This window comes from Leucoraja erinacea, chromosome 40 (assembly GCF_028641065.1).
Source record: "Leucoraja erinacea ecotype New England chromosome 40, Leri_hhj_1, whole genome shotgun sequence".
NCBI lineage: Eukaryota > Metazoa > Chordata > Chondrichthyes > Rajiformes > Rajidae > Leucoraja > Leucoraja erinaceus.
The window spans coordinates 7,190,676-7,207,736 of record NC_073416.1 but is presented as its reverse complement, the minus strand read 5'-3'; the positions used below and the strand labels follow the sequence as shown (position 1 = coordinate 7,207,736).

The 17,061-nt window shown below is 48.7% G+C and overlaps 1 protein-coding gene across 5 annotated transcripts in view; it reads left to right on the top strand.

Moving 5' to 3' along the window:
- Positions 1–17,061, top strand: part of LOC129714769 (arf-GAP with GTPase, ANK repeat and PH domain-containing protein 1-like) — a 109,864-nt gene that overhangs the window by 76,648 nt on the left and 16,155 nt on the right. For all 5 annotated transcript variants that reach the window (XM_055664604.1, XM_055664605.1, XM_055664601.1 and 2 more), the window contains exons 7-11: positions 5,673–5,797; positions 9,898–10,050; positions 14,116–14,202; positions 14,735–14,839; positions 16,026–16,173. In XM_055664604.1, the coding sequence (XP_055520579.1) occupies positions 5,673–5,797; positions 9,898–10,050; positions 14,116–14,202; positions 14,735–14,839; positions 16,026–16,173 (618 nt within the window). The remainder of the gene's footprint in view (positions 1–5,672; positions 5,798–9,897; positions 10,051–14,115; positions 14,203–14,734; positions 14,840–16,025; positions 16,174–17,061) is intronic.

Below are 17,061 nucleotides of genomic sequence, written 5' to 3'. Positions count from 1 at the left end.
ACGTCCCTTTCAGGACACCAGGGCAGACAATGACGTAGATTGGAATTTAGTCCCCGTTGTAACATCGGGTGCACGTGTGGCAGGCGGTGGGATCCCACAAACAATAATGTGACACGAAGATAGACACCAAGTGCTGGAGTAACTCAGCGGGTCAGGCAGCATCTCTGGAGAAAAAGAATGGGTGACGTTTCAGGTCGGGATCCTTCTACAGTCCGAATAAGGGTCCCGACACAAAACGTCACCCATCCTTTTACTCCAGCGATGCTGCCTGACCCGCTGCGTTACTCCAGCACTTTGTGTCCATCTTCAGTATATACCCGATTTGCAGCTCCTTTCTACAATAACGTGGCACATCGGTCCACGGATTCCTTGCAGAATTCCCCGGCTCTTTGAAGGGTTGTCCATGGGATGTGAGTGGGTGGAGTCGTTTGTAACGGCTCCTCTGGAGCGAGTCAAGACTCTGGGATGGGTCCTGAATTTAACCACAGGAACGTTGTCCTCTGAGCCAGGACTCAAATAGCAGGGTCTCAGTAATCCCACCACAGGCCCAATGAATCAAACCGCCTCTGCGTTGCAAAAATATTCTACAATTTCTTGGCAGATTGGTGGCGCAGCTGGCAGAGCCACAGCGCCAGAGACCTGGGAGAGGTTCCATCCTGGCCTTGGGTGCTGTCTGTGTGGAGTTTGCACGTTCTCTCTGTGACTGCGTGGGTTTCCTCCAGGTGCTCCGGTTTCCTTCTGCGTCCCCAAAGACGTGTGGGTAGGCGGATTCATTCATTGGCCTCTGTACATTGCCCTTAGTGTGTAGGAAATGGATGATAAAGTGGAATAACATAGAACTCGTGTGAGCGGGTGATCGATGGTTGGCGTGGATTCAATGGGCCAAAGGGCCTGTTTCTATGCTGTATAGACTGAATTAATAAATTGGGATTCATGTAACTGGGTGCTTAATGTTTGGTGCTTGACAGAGTGAATGGGTGATTGGAGGTCAGCAGGGACCAGATGGGCCAAAGGGCCCGTTTCCATGCTGTATCTTTAAAACAAGAACAAAACCTATTGATCAGTAGTCACTGTTGCAAGGTTCGGGGTAGCTAAGATGATGGTATTTCCACGCCCAAGTAGCCTTGATTACTGCGGTTGTCAGGGGTTATGGGGTGAAGGCAGGAGAATGGGGTTGAGAAGGAAAGATAGATCGGACATGATTGAATGGCGGAGTAGACTCGATCCAATCTAATCCAACTTTATTTGTTAAGCACTTTAAGACAACCAATGTTCACCAAAGTGCTGTACAGAAGAATAAACAAGACATCATAAACAGACAACATAACAGAACATAACATAACAGCTCACATAAAGCGCAAAAATTACATATGAAATACAACAATAAATTAAAAGACATAAAACATGAGTAAAAATAATAATCACGCAATAAAGCAATCAAAAAATAAATTAGAAATTAAATCAAGTAAATAAAGTCGACATCTTACTGGGTATCAAAGGCCACGGAGAAGAGATGGGTTTTTAGAAGTGATTTAAAAACAGACAGAGAAGAGGCCTGTTTAATGTGGAGAGGCAGATCGTTCCATAATTTGGGTGCTGACACAGCAAAGGCACGGTCCCCTCTGAGCTTCTGCTTAGTTTTAGGCCCACTCAGGAGCAGCTGATTATCTGACCTGAGAGAGCGGGCGGGTGTATAAGGGTGAAGAAGCTCAGATAGGTAGGGCGGGGCAAGACCATTTAGGGATTTAAAAGCAAATAAAAGAATTTAAAAATGGATCCTAAACTGAATAGGCAACCAGTGAAGTGAGGCTGAAATGTGCTGAATGGGCTGAATGGCCTCATTCTGCTCCTATCACATGATCTATGAGCCTTAATTTCAGTAAGGGTGGATTCACTCACAGCCCCCAGCCAGGATTGTGCTGATCCGTGCCGTGTCTGTTTGCAAACGGAACAGCCAAATGAACAAGTGCAGCTTCAGCTTCTGCTTCTGCTTGGTCGGCTTGAGGAACTCCAGTGCTCTGGCCCCGACTGGTTGCGCAGAATGCGGGTGATCAGCTGAGCGGAGGGCAGCACTGTGGCTGTGACAGGAAAGCTGAAGCCTGACACAAAGGAGGGAAACCAAAACGGGCTGATTGAGGAAAGTTGAGCTGCAGAAAACGCTCACAAGCTGAGTGTGTGAACTTAAAATCTCAGCGCTTTCGGATATTAAGCCTGATCAGGCTTGATTGCTGGTAAGTGTCGGCTGCTCGACATCGCAGTTCCTTCCCCCTTCATTGTCATCTGCTCCTCCCTGATACATCGGTCTCATGTGCAATCTGCTGTATATACCTGGGGGAATGCTAATTGTAGGTAGACAAAAGTGCAGGAGAAACTCAGCGGGTGCAGCAGCATCTATGGAGCAGCCCGAAACGTTGCCTATTTCCTTCGCTCCATAGATGCTGCTGCACCCGCTGAGTTTCTCCGGCACTTTTGTCTACCTTCGATTTTCCAGCATCTGCAGTTCCTTCTTAAACACGAATGCTAATTGTTATTGCTACTGACACCAGGGGGAACTTTACCAGGAGTTGTGGCTTCACAGTGGAACTTGCAGGCCGCAACTCAGCTAATCTTTCATTGGGCTCCTGTCAGAAGCAGCTTTGCAACAGGACTGCTGAATTGTACCAGTTTCCTCTCCTTCCCATTTCGTGGTCTGAGGGCATTCTTTATTTTAGTCTGGTTTAGAGATCCAGCCTGGAAACAGGCCTTTCAGCCCACCAAAGATCAGGGCTGCCAACATTGGGTGAGAGTTGGGAGTGAGAAATTGCGAGACCAAGCCTGAGGGAGTATAGCGACCGGGGGGGGGGGGGGGGGAAGGTGCCCCCTCCCATTGGTATGGAACATTTGTATTTTTCAGCTTAAAATTGTGCAATATGGTGCATACTGTAGCGAGTCTTTTAACTTACACTTGAATGCAATATATATGCTTTAAATTGGATTGGAGCGTTTTTGAAAGGGGGGAGGCTGTGCGATCACTGATCACTGGCCTTGGGGGTACCCGGTGAGGGAGTGGAGCAACCGAGTGGGGAGAGGGTGTGGAAGAAGGGTAGGAACGTTTTGAAATTTGATGTATTAAAATCATGTTTTAGTGCACTGTAGAAGTATGATTTCAATGTTTTTTGTATGAAGTATTTTTAAGAGGTAACTTTTTAAGGGGTAACTTTATCCACACAAAGGGTGATGGGTGTATGGAACAAGCTGCCAGAGGAGGTAGTTGAGGCAGGGACCATCCCAACATTTAAGAAAAAGTTAGACTGATACATGGATAGGACAGGTTTGGAGGTATGGACCAAAAGCAGGTAGCGTAGCTGGGACATGTTGGCGGGTGTGGGCAAGTTGCACCGAAGGGCCTGTTTTCACACTGTATCACTCTATGACTACATTATACCTCCACCATGCATGAATGCTTCAAAATCAAGTGATCGAGTTTTATTGCCATATACTCAAGCATAGAAACATAGAAAATAGGTGCAGGAATAGGCCATTCGGCCCTTCGAGCCAGCACTGCCATTCAATATGATCATGGCTATTCATCTAAAATCAGTACCTCTTTCCTGTTTTTTCCCCATATCCCTTGATGTCGTTAGCCCCAAGAACTAAATGTAACTCTCTCTTGAAAACATCCAGTGAATTGGCCTGCACTGCCTTCTGTGGCAGAGAATTCCACAGATTCACAACTCTCTACGTGAAGAAAGTTTGTCCTCATCTCAGTCCTAACTGCCCCCCCCCCCCTTTATTCTTAAACTGTGACCCATGGTTCTGAACGCCCCCAACATCGGGAACATTTTTCCTGTAGTTACAGTAAGTGAAAATCTAGCAGGCAAGCAGGATGCTTTCTCCAACCACCCCCATTTGAAGTCCACTATCTTCCACCGTATCTACCCAGTGCTTGGTACTTACTTCCAGCAGCCACTGGTTGTCCTCCAGGATGCACCGAGCCGCAGCCTGATCCATGCTGGTCACCTGGGCAAATTCGGCACAGAGACTCTCACGGCAGCGGCGCAACGCTTCGACGCCTCCGACGGCCCGGGACTCTTGCACTGAGGCTGCTCCATGGCCGGAGCTGCAGTGAGCGACTCACCAGCCCGGCAAACACTCACCAGCCCGGCAAACACTCGCCAGCCCGGCAAACACTCGCCAGCCCGGCAAACACTCGCCAGCCCGGCAAACACTCGCCAGCTCCGCTCCCTGTCCGCATCAGTCCCCGCCGCTGCTTCTGCTTCAAACACCCGCGGCCCATGCAGTTGATATGAGTTTTGAAATTTTCGTTGATCACAAAATTTCTCACAACAGAGCGAGAGAAATTTGTGATCAGCGTGAGAAAGATGCTCCCCCATCTCTCTCTTTCCCCCTCTCTCCCTCTCTCTTTTACCACTCCTCTCTCTTTCCCCTCTCTCTCCCATACCCTCTCCTCCCTCTCCACCCTCTCTCTCTTCCCTCTTTCTTCCCTCTCACCCCTCTCTCTCTTCCCTCTCTCTCTCCCACCACACTCTCCCCCCCTCTCTCTCCCCCTCTCTCTCCCTACCTCTCTCTCCCCCCTCTCCCTCTTCTCTCTCTCCATTCACACCCCCTCTGTCTCTCCCCTCTCTCTCCTCTCACCCCCCCCCTCTCTCTCTCCCCACTGTCTCCCTCCCCTCTCTCTCTCTCTCCACCTCCCTTTGAGAGTCTGTCCCTTCAGCACAGAGACTCTCCCCGCATCTGTTCCCGCCGCTGGTTCTGCTCCCATCGCTCCCGCAGCCCCGGCTCTCCAACACCCGCGGACCAGGCAGTTTATCCGAGTTTTGAAATTTTCGTTGATCACAAAATTTCTCACCACTGAGCGTGAGAAATTTCTGATGAGCGTGAGAGCGTGAGAGTTTGCTTGAGGGCGTGAGTCTCACGCTCAAAGCATGAGAGTTGGCAGCCCTGCAAAGATGGACACAACAAGCTGGAGTAACTCAGCGGGACAGGCAGCGTCTCTGGAGAGAAGGAATGGGTCGAGACCCAAAACGTCACCCATTCCTTCTCTCCAGAGATGCTGCCTGTCCCACTGAGTTACTCCAGCTTGTTGTGTCCATCTTCGGTTTAAACCCACATCTGCAGTTCCTTCCTTCAGCCCACCATGTCCATGCTGAACATGATCGATATTCACACTGGTTCCATTTTACCCCACTGTTGCATCCACTTCCTGCACAAAATGAGCAATGTACAGAGGGCTAATTAACCTACAAACCCGCCCGTCTTTGGGATGTGAGAGGAAACTGGAAACCCATGCAGTCACAATGAGAAAGTGCAAACTCCATACGGATAGCACCTGAGGTCAGGATCGAACCAGGGCCTCTGGTGCTGTGAGACAGCGGCTCTACCTGCTGCGCCGCTGTTGCCATCTTCTGCTTCGGGACAGAATGGGGGTAATGGGCCAAATGGCGCGTTGTTTATGCCGATACTGATTGCTGTTTCATTGATGCGGTGAATGATTTTCACCTTCTTATTTTTTTGTTTGCCACTTACTTTTGCTGTTACTAGCAGTCGCTAACTTTCTGTGGACAGTTTGTCTATTTTACCTTCGGGATCCTTCCACGCCTCGCTTCCCGGTTGCAGATTCCACCCTCTCCCGGATGGTTTTACGAGAGCCTTCACTTTCCTTTCTCTTTCAGTTGCCCAGAAGGTGTCGGCGATTAAGAAGCAGCAGCACCTTTTTGTCACCTCGTGCAAGTCTTTGCCCAGCTCTCCGAGTCATTCTGCCAGCTCCACCCCAGCCTCCGTCATGCACAGCAGCCAGGTGAGTGTGAGAGAGAGAGAGAGAGAGAGAGCTCTCCGAGTATTATGTTTCCTAGAGTATTATGTTCCACATACACAGCGAATGGGCCGTAACCTAGTGATGGATGCCCGCCAGTCACTGCCAGTCAGTCTTAGTGAACTCTCCACTGGGTTCTGTGTGGAAAATTCATGTTCATAAGTTCTAGGAGCAGAATTAGGCCATTCGGCCCATCAAGTCTGCTCCGCCATTCAATCTATCTTTCTCTCTTACCCCATTCTCCTGCCTTCTCCCCATAAACCTTTTTTCTCGCACTTTTTTTTAATCTCTGGCCTCTGTCTATCAAATCCCTGCCAGGCTTTGTCCTGCCCCTCTTTCTAGTTTTCTTCCACCCCCCCCCTTCAAACCCACTTTACAATCAGTCTGAAGATGGATCTCGACCCAAAACGTCACCTATCCATGTTCTCCACGGATGCTGCCTGACCCGCTGAGTTACTCCAGCACTCTGTCTTTTTTGTAGTAGAGATCCAAGTTTATCTTTGAACTCGAGATCCTGCCAAGCTGTGCTGGACTAGCTGTGCAATGCACGAGGTGTCGACTAGATTCCCTGACTCTGAGATCATACCTGTTGGGTGTCCCTCAGTTTTGGGAAAATGAACAATTTGCACCTCGGATTCAGCCGTGTTTTTAGTTTTAGTTTTAATTTAGAGATACAGCGCGGAAACAGACCCTTCGGCCAACCGAGTCGGCGCCGACCAGCGATCCCCGCACACTAACGCTATATCACACACACTAGGGACAATTTTTACATTTACTCCAAGCCAATTAACCGACAAACACGTACGTCTTTGGAGTGTGGGAGGAAACCAAAGATCGTGGAGAAAACCCACGCAAGTCACGGGGAGACCGTACAAACTCCGTACAGACAGCGCCCGTAGTCGGGATGGAACCCGGGTCTCTGGCGCTGCCAGGCAACAACTCTACCGCTGTGCCACCGTGCCACACATGCAATGAAGGTGTCGCAGTCTTCCAGCTAACCAAGCAGTTATGACGGGGAATGCTGCAGTAACTCAGCAGCTCAGGCAGTGCCTCTGGAGTACATAGATAGGTGACATTTCGGATCGGGAACCTTCCTCTGACTGGTTGTGGGGGGAGGGGAAAGCTGGAAGAGAGGAGGGATAGGATTAAGTGTGGCCATGTAATAGTGACCGCAGGCAAGGTGGGGTGGTGATGGACAAATGGCTGGACAAAGGCCAGTGATGCAAAAACAGAAGGTGTGAGACAAAAGCAGCGAATTATGAAGCTAGAGGAAGGAATTTGGTGGAGGGAAGGGGAGCAATGGGTGAGTCCAGGTGGAGTACAGGGAAGTGGGATAGGGGGTTTGGAAGAGAGGCTGTGTGGGGGAGAAAGGGGAGGGGGTGGAGGAGGAGGAAGTTACTTAAGCACTTTGTGTCTTTTTTGGTAAACCAGCATCTGCAGTTACTTGCACGTACAAACGGTGATTATCTTTGATACACTCCTGGGCTGCAACTCAAACCTGTTCTGTTTGCCATTAAGGATTAATAATGGGCCTTGTAGCTCTGCGCTGCCCTGGATCAATAGGATGCAGAGTATGTTCTTCAATCAATGAATCAGAGTAAGCCGTGGCAGATGAGTCCATGTCCGTGCCTTGGGATTGATTTGAATCAATGTTTGCAGGATGCTTTTTGGGCAACTCTATGTCTGATATTCAGGTCAAGCCATCGTCATTGTTTTACATACCTCCAAACCAAACTACTAAGTTCTCTTTGCACAGTGTGGAGTAGGCATCCTCTCCTCATTCTTTTGGCAGCACAGAGGCACAGCGGTAGAGTTTAGTTTTATGTTTAATGATAGTGTGGAAACAGGCCCTGCGGCCTAGCGATCCCCGCACATTAACACTATCCTACACACACTAGGGACAATTTACAATTTTAATTCTCTCTATTGGTCTCTCATTCTTTGGAGTTGCTGCCATACAGTTTGTACCTTCTCCCTGTGACTGCGTGGGTTTTCACCGGGTGCTCCGGTTTCCTCCCACGTCCCACAGACGTGCGAGTTAGTCTCGACCCGAAAAGTCACCTATCCATGTTCTCCAGAGATGTCATATGTCATTAGAAACGGGAATAGTTCCCGAGGATTGGCGTACTGCGCATGTTGTTCCATTGTTTAAAAAGGGTTCTAAGAGTAAACCTAGCAATTATAGACCTGTTAGTTTGACTTCAGTGGTGGGCAAATTAATGGAAAAGATACTTAGAGATAATATATATAAGCATCTAGATAAACAGGGTCTGATTAGGAACAGTCAACATGGATTTGTGCCTGGAAGGTCATGTTTGACTAATCTTCTTGAATTTTTTGAAGAGGTTACTAGGGAAATTGACGAGGGTAAGGCAGTGGATGTTGTCTATATGGACTTTAGTAAGGCCTTTGACAAGGTTCCTCATGGAAGGTTGGTTAAGAAGGTTCAACTGTTGGGTATAAATGCAGGAATAGCAAGATGGATTCAACAGTGGCTGAATGGGAGAAGCTAGAGGGTAATGGTGGATGGCTGTTTATCGGGTTGGAGGCAGGTGACTAGTGGGGTGCCTCAGGGATCTGTGTTGGGTCCTTTGTTGTTTGTCATGTACATCAATGATCTGGATGAAGGTGTGGTAAATTGGATTAGTAAGTATGCAGATGATACTAAGATAGGGGGTGTTGTGGATAATGAAGAGGATTTCCAAAGTCTACAGAGTGATTTAGGCCATTTGGAAAAATGGGCTGAAAGATGGCAGATGGAGTTTAATGCTGATAAATGTGAGGTGCTACACCGTGGCAGGACAAATCAAAATTGGACGTACATGGTAAATGGTAGGGAAGAAGAATACAGTTGAACAGAGGGATCTGGGTATAACCGTGCATAGTTCCTTGAAGGTGGAATCTCATATAGATAGGGTGGTAAAGAAAGCTTTTGGTATGCTAGCCTTTATAAATCAGAGCATTGAGTATAGAAGCTGGGATGTAATGTTAAAATTGTACAAGGCATTGGTGAGACCAAATCTGGAGTATGGTGTACAATTTTGGTCCCCCAATTATAGGAAGGATGTCAACAAAATAGAGAGAGTACAGAGGAGATTTACTAAGGATGTCAACAAAATAGAGAGAGTACAGAAGAGATTTACTAGAATGTTGCCTGGGTTTCAACAACTAAGTTACAGAGATAGGTTGAATAAGTTAGGTCTTTATTCTCTGGAACGCAGAAGGTTAAGGGGGGACTTGATAGAGGTCTTTAAAATGATGAGAGGGATAGACAGAGTTGATGTGGACAAGCTTTTCCCTTTGAGAATAGGGAAGATTCAAACAAGAGGACATGACTTCAGAATTAAGGGACAGAAGTTTAAGGGTAATATGAGGGGGAACTTCTTTACTCAGAGAGTGGTAGCGGTGTGGAATGAGCTTCCAGTGGAAGTGGTGGAGGCAGGTTCATTGGTATCATTTAAAAATAAATTGGATAAGCATATGGATGAGAAGGGAATGGAGGGTTATGGTACGAGTGCAGGCAGGTGGGACTAAGGGGAAAAAAAAATTTGTTCGGCACGGACTTGTAGGGCCGAGATGGCCTGTTTCCGTGCTGTAATTGTTATATGGTTATATGGTTAGATGCTGTCTAACCCGCTGAGTTACCCCAGCACTTTGAGTCTTTTCTTGTAGTTCCCTTTGTCTGCCTTTTGTAATAGTTTTCTGCATTTCTGGAGGCTCAGTGAGCAAAGTGGAGTGCCATACAACAAAGAAGGGTCTCAACCTGCAACGTCACCTATTCCTTTCTCCAGAGATGCTGCCTGGCCCGCTGAATTACTCCAGCATCTTGTGTCTATCTTCAGCGCATCTTGACCAGTATGCATGTGTTTCCATGCTCTATAATTCTATGACTCCTAAATACAACAACGTAGTCTCAGCATCTGCAGTTTTGGCCCACGTATGGAATCTCCCTGCCAGTGGAATTTCCATTGGGGTGTTATTGAGTTATCTTCTAATCAAGTGTGCCTTGGAGAAGGTGAGCTTGTCTTTCTGATTTTACAGTTGATGCCATGTTCATATTTTTCTCGGTTCCCCATCTTTTGCAGACGAGCAACGGCGGCAACATGACTGAGTATTCCTCTTCCCTTCCATCCACGCCGAATATCAGCCACCGGGAACTGGCCACGGACATCTCCCAAGTGTCCGGGACGCCCGGTTCTGTCCGCAAACACTCCAAGCGACGGCCCAGCCTGTTCACGGTAAGTGCCCGCCGCCGCCGCCGCCGCCGCGACAGACTCTCGGGAAGCAGACGCTTCACGCCTGGGCTTCACCCGTTGTCCGCCCGGCCATTCGTACAAACCCTGGGGACACAAGGAGCTGCAGATCCAACGAGGATCTCCAAAGGTTCAGCACCCTCTGAGAGAGGAACTTTCTTGTCTGAATGACCGACCCCTTGTTCTGTGACTGCAGTTCCTGCTTAGTTTAGTTTAGTTTAGATACAGCGCGGAAACAGGCCCTTTGGCCCACTGGGTCCACGCCGACCAGCGATCCCCGCACATTAACATTATCCTACACCCACTAGGGACAATGTTTACATTTACACCAAGCCAATTAACCTACAAACCCGCACGTCATTGGAGTGTGGGGGGAAACCGAAGATCTCGGAGCAAACCCACACAGGTCACGGGGAGAACGTGCAAACTCTGTACAGACAGCACCCGTAGTCGGGATAGAACCCGGGTCTCCAGCGCTGCATTCGCAGTAAGGCAGCATCTCTGCCGCTGCGCCACCGTGACCGTGCTTCTAGACATCAGCAGCCGGGGGAGTCATCATCCCTGTGTCTGCCCATCAAGACCAGTGTGATTGAATTGACCCAGTCCTGTGGAGATGAGTGAACATGTCATACATCTCATTACCATTACAAGGAAGAAGACTTTATTTATTTGTTTCCTGGCCTCTTCTACACAACGTCCCACTGTCAGTGGGGATAGTGCACCTGTTTGTGTAATGCCAGCAGTTTGTGCTCTCCTTGGGAGGTTTAAGCTTTCAACTGTAATTCAATGCCAAAATATCAAAGTACGTTAACTAATCCTCTTGAATCCTGACAAGTACATTATGCCACGAGCCAAGAAGTATTATCCTTTGGCTCAGATACTGCGAATCACAACTTCCTCTACCCATGGATTAGTACAGCCAATTCTCAGATCTTTGTACTGCAACCTACTTCATTAGTTACAGAAGTAGAAAGCATTTAACAATGAGGAATATTTGTAATTTTAGAATATGCTAAATCTCTCTCTCTCTCTCTCTCTCTCCCTCCCCCCCCTCTCTCTCCCTCCCCCTCTCCCCCTCCCCTCTCCTCCTCTCTCTCTCTCTCTCTCTTTCTTTGATTTTGCTCTTTCTCTCCATCCCCCTCCCTCACAGTCTGAAGAAGGGTCTCGACCCGTAACGTCGCCCATTCCTTCTCTCCAGAGACGCTGCCTGTCCCGCTGAGTTACTCCAGCTTTTTGTGCCTATCTTCCCTCACTGTTTCCCTCTTCTCCTCTCTCTTCTCCCCACTTCCTCATCTTCCCTCTATCTCTGTCTGCCTGTCTGTCTGTCCCTGCCACCCGCTCTTTATGCGCTTTCCTGCCCCTTATCTGCACCTCTCTCTCTCCCTCTTTACATCTCCCGCTTTCTATCACACTCTGCCTGCCTCTCTCATTTGATCTTGCCTGCCCCAGCTCTCTACCTGTTTCTCTCTCTGCCTCTTCCTCGCTCCCTTCTCTCTTGTTTCTTTCTCTGTCCCCCTCTCTCCACTCTCCCCCCTCTCTTGGTCCCTCTTCTTCTCTCTCTCTCTCTCTCTCTCTCTCTCTCTCCCTCTCTCTCTCCCCACCTCTCTACCGTCACGCTTCCCCTCCCTCTCTCTCCCCTCTTCCTCTCTACCCCTTTGCCTTATCTCTCTCTCTCTCTCTCTCTCTATCTGTTCTCTCATTTGCTCTCCCACTCGCTTGCTCCCTTTCTTTCTCTCCCTCGCTAGTTTTCGCACTCTCTCTCTCCCTCCCTCTCTCTCTCTCTCTCTCTCAGCTTCTCTCTCTCACGCCACCCTCTTCCTGACAACAACCTCTGCATCTTTGAGACACCACAGCTTGCTCAAGCCCCCATGCGAGCCGAGCGAGCAGCCTGCGACTGCTTTCAATCTACAGAGAGAGCTGAAACAAAACAAGTGGCTGCAATACAACCCAATCATAAATCAACAAAAGAAGTGGCATTTTGCTTTTACAAACTGGAGCAATCATTTTGATTTGTCATCCCAAGCTTTCTCTGCACAAATAACATTCTCAGCAAAACAAACCCAGAAGCATAAAAGTCAAATGGCAGCGACTGAATGATTGATCCAGAATAGAATAGAATAGAATAGTTTCTTTATTGTCATTGTAACATGAACCATGTACAACAAAATTAAAAAATGTCAGCCAGTCAGTGCACCATTCAAACATTTCTAAAAGCTAACGATACATACAAGGTAAAATATTAAAAGATAAACAACTAAAATAAATATCACGGAAATAGCACGCATAAACACCCAACCCTCCATCCTTCTGTCGATTTCACAGTGTACCACAGTCCCTTAGTATGTATCGCCCCTGCGTTCCTTGGCGGCTACATTTAGTGCTTTTATAGCAGTGGGGTAAAAACTGTTTTTTAGTCTGTTCGTCCTTGTCCTTGTAGATCTGTACCGTCTGCCTGACGGCAACAGTTCAAACAGGGAGTGTCCGGGGTGGGAAATGTCCTTTATGATACTCTGGGATTTTTTGATGCAGCGGGAACTGTGTAAGTCCTCCAAGGGAAGGAGAGGGCAGCCGACAATCCTCTGGGCGTTGTCAATGGCCCTCTGGAGCGCTTTCCTCTGAGCCGCTGTGCAGCTGGTGTACCATACGCATACACAGTATGTTAGGATGCTCTCAATGGAGCACCTATCCAGTTGTGTAGGAAGGAACTGCAGATGCTGGTTTACAACAAAAATAGACACAAAATGCTGGAGTTACTCAGTGGGGCAGGCAGCGTCTCTGGAGAAAAGGAATGGGTGACGTTTCAGGTCGAGACCCTTCTTCGGACTGAGAGTCAGGGGAGATAGGGAGAGGGAAACTAGAGGTATGAAAAGGTAGAAAGAACAAATGAAGGAAAGGGATGAAAAGAACATATCAAGGGCAGTGTGGGCAGCAATGATTTCTTCCACAACCCTGTGTGTCCTTCAGGGCTTGGTCTCCACTGGTCTTGTGCTGTGGACCTAGATGAGCCTGAACCTTATGCCCTGAAAACTAAACTCCCTTAAAACCTGGCTCCCATTGAACATGGTATATGTTCTCGAAGATCGTAGTGCCTGGTGGATCTGGGGAGTGGGATGGTACATTGGCAATCTAATTCTGTGGGGGGGGAAGAGAGGAGCGTCCAGAGGGCAGGACTGGGTATGAGTGAAATCTCCCCCCCAGGGCACGTGGTCTCCACCAGGAGATCTCCACCCAGGCACAGACGCTAATGTGGATCATTGTTGAGGGGATGTATTGAGCAGATGAGTGGAGGCAGATAAACTGTGGCAGTGCCAATTGCAATTCAGTTCACCAAATTGTCACTCAAGAGGGTGGTGGGTACATGGAACAAGCGAGCAGAGACGGTAGTTGAGACAGGTACTATCACAACATTTAAAAGACATTTGGACAGGTACATGGATTTAGAGGGATTGGGGTGGGTAAATGGGAGAGCGTAAACGGGACAAGTTGGCCTGAAGGGCCTGTTTCCGCGCTGAATGACTTGAGGACTCAAAATAATCTGGGATTTGAGGATTAAAAAAAAATTAGCATCAGTAATGGCGACCCTGAAATCATTGGATCGTGAGGAAAAACTCAACTGGTTCAGGGAAGGAAATGTGACGTCCTTGCCCCGGCTGGCCTGCACGTGACTCCAGACCCGGCCGGGAGTGGGCTTGGTTTAACTGTCCGCTGCACAAACGCTTCCCTCCCTTACACAGCCTGGAGCGATCAGGGCTCCATGCAGTCTGATCCTAGTTTGATCGCTCTTATAGAGTTATACAGGGCCATGGAAACAGGCCCTTCGGCCCAACTTGCCCACATCAACCAACATGTCCCATCTACACTACGTTTTGCCCATGTCCCTCTAAACCTGACCTCTCCACGTACTCGTGCAAATGTTTCTTAAACATGAGCTGTTCTAATGACTGACACGCCATTAACCTCTCAGGAGGATGTCACTCAGTTGGAGAGGGAGTGCCGGGTGCAGCTTCCGTTAGCTTTGCTTATAAAACTGCATTCTCGTTCCTTCCTCAGGCTCGGCGGGGAAGTGATACAGAGAGGCGGAGTCTGGACAGTAAGGCGGACAACATTGGAAGTGGCCGCGCCATCCCGATTAAACAGGTAGGTTCCCGCCGGCCCTGTGAAGGCTGCGCTGATCCAGGCTAAATAACTTGCCCTTGCCTCGTCAAAGCTGCCACCACCATCACCTGAAACAGAGCCCTGGCCTCTGGGAGCAACCGGTGACTGGAATCCTGCATTAAACTGGCCCACTGCCACCTTTGGGCTGAGTCTCACAGACAGGGGCAGCATGGTGGCGCAGCGGTAGAGTCGCTGCCTCACAGCGCCAGAGACCCGGGATCCATCCTGGCTACGGGTGCTGACTGTACGGAGTTTGCCCGTTCTCCCAGTGGCCGGGTGGGCTTTCTCCAGGTGCTCCAGCTCCCCCCACACACTCCAAAGACATTAACGTTTGTAGGTTAATTGGTTTTGGTAAAATTGTAAATTGTTCCTTGTGTGTAGGATAGTGCTAGTGTACGGGGTGATCGCTGGTCGGCACGGACTCTGCTTCTCACACGGGGGGGGGGGGCACGCGCGTGGGATGAGTGTGGCTTTGTGCCTTGATCCTGGTCTTCATGCCTATGTCTTCTTGCAGGGAGTGTTATTGAAGAGAAGCGGGAACACACTAAACAAGGAGTGGAAGAAGAAGTACGTCACGCTCTGCAACAATGGTATCTTGTCCTACCATCCCAGTTTGCATGTAAGTGGACTTGCAGTGTTTGGGTCCGTCTCTCCCCGAGTTTCTCCCTCCGTCTCTCCCTGAGGGATTGGATTAATGGCAGAAGGGAGTGGCGGGGGTCTGGAGCAGGTGAGGAGCAGTTAATTTGCTTTGCCAGGTAGACAAAAACCTTGGCGTGATATTTGACTCAGCATTGAAATTTGACAAACAAGTCAATGCCGTGGTAAAAGCTAGCTTCTTTCAGCTTCGGACGATAGCTAAAATAAAACAATTCCTCCAGTTTGATGACCTCGAAAAGATCATCCACACATTTATCTCCTCCCGCCTAGATTACTGCAACTCTCTTTACACTGGCATCAGCCAATCTTCCCTGTCCCGCCTGCAACTGGTCCAAAATGCCGCAGCGAGACTCCTGACGGGTACCCGAAAAAGGGACCACATCACCCCGATCCTGGCCTCTCTCCACTGGCTCCCTGTGCGGTTCCGTATACATTTCAAGACCCTCCTCTATGTCTACAAAGCCCTCAATGGGCTTGCCCCCTCCTACATTAAAAGTCTTCTCACCCACCACTCCACCTCCAGGTCCCTCAGATCGGCCGACTTGGGGCTGCTGAATATCCCGCGGTCTAGGCATAAGCTTAGGGGCGACCGTGCCTTTGTGGTTGCAGCTCCTAGACTGTGGAACAGCATCATCCCTCTTCCCATCAGAACTGCCCCCTCCATCGACTCCTTTAAGTCAAGATTAAAAACTTATTTATACTCCCAAGCCTTTCCTGATGTCCACTGAGCGAGGGTATTTGTATATATGTATGTAGTTTGTTTGTTTATACTATTCTTATAACAAATATAAAGCACTTTGGCCAACGAGAGTTGTTTTTTAAATGTGCTATAGAAATAAATGTGACTTGACTTGACAAAAGTGCTGGAGAAACTCAGCGGGTGCAGCAGCATCTATGGAGCGAAGGAAATAGGCAACGTTTCGTCCCGAAACGTTGCCTATTTCCTTCGCTCCATAGATGCTGCTGCACCCGCTGAGTTCCTCCAGCACTTTTGTCTACCTTCGATTTCCCAGCATCTGCAGTTCCTTCTTAAACAATTTGCTTTGCCAGTTGGCCGCCCAGATGAAGTTAAAAGTTAATGTCAGAGCCTCCGAATAAGTGACTTCTAAAGCGAGTGAACTCAGCTGATTCTTTGCGCTTTGCTGCAGGATTACATGCAGAACATCCACGGGAAAGAGATCGATCTTCTCCGGACCACCGTTAAAGTTCCCGGCAAGAGGCCCCCGCGGGCTGTTTCAGCCAGTGGAGCCTCCACCAGCTTGAATGGCCTGGTGGGCAGCGGGCAGGAGAGTGTCGGTAAGTACAAGGCAGGCCGTGCCTCGAGAAATCTTCCGTCCTCCACTTCAAAACCACAGCATAACTTCATAGTTCATCAGTTCTCGGAGCAGAATTAGGCCACACACTAGGGACAGTTTACAATTTTATCAGGCCAATCAACCTACAAACCTGTACGTCTTTGTAGTGTGGGAGGAAACCGGAGCACCCGGAGAATACCCACGCAGGTCACGGGGAGAACGTACAAACTCCGTGCAGACAGCACCAGCAGTCAGGGTCGAACCCAGGTCTCTGGCGCTGTAAGGCAGCAACTCTACCGCTGTGCCGGCCTTTATAAAGTGATTTATACAATGTCATTAAATAGCATTAGAGAGATAAGCACGATGGAACTGATGTGCTCCAATGCTGAGAACTTTGTTCTGCACTCTGTGTCTTACCCTTTGCTCTATATGTGTTACTTGTGTTTGACGTGACTATATTTATGTACGGTATATCTAGTCTATTTGGGTAGCATGCAAAACAAAGCTTCTCACTGTACACATGACAATAATAAACCTAAACAGGGGGTGAATTCTGCACAACTTTAAGGTGAAAGGGGGAAAGTTTTAAGGAGATGCACGGGGCAAGTTTTTTACACAGAGGGTGGTGAGTACCTGGAATGTGCAGCCAAGGTTGGTGGTTGAAGCAGATACACTAGTAGTGGCGTTTAAGAGACGTTTGGAAAGACACATGGGTACGCAGGGAATGGAGGGATACGGGTTGTGTGCAGGTGGATAAGTGATAGTCGTGGCATCATTTTCAGCACAGGCATTGTGGGCCGAAGGGCCTGTTCAATGTTCCATGTACTTGTTCCCTGCAATGGGGTTAGTTTTGAACATTGTGCGGTTTGAATTCACACCACAGCAAATG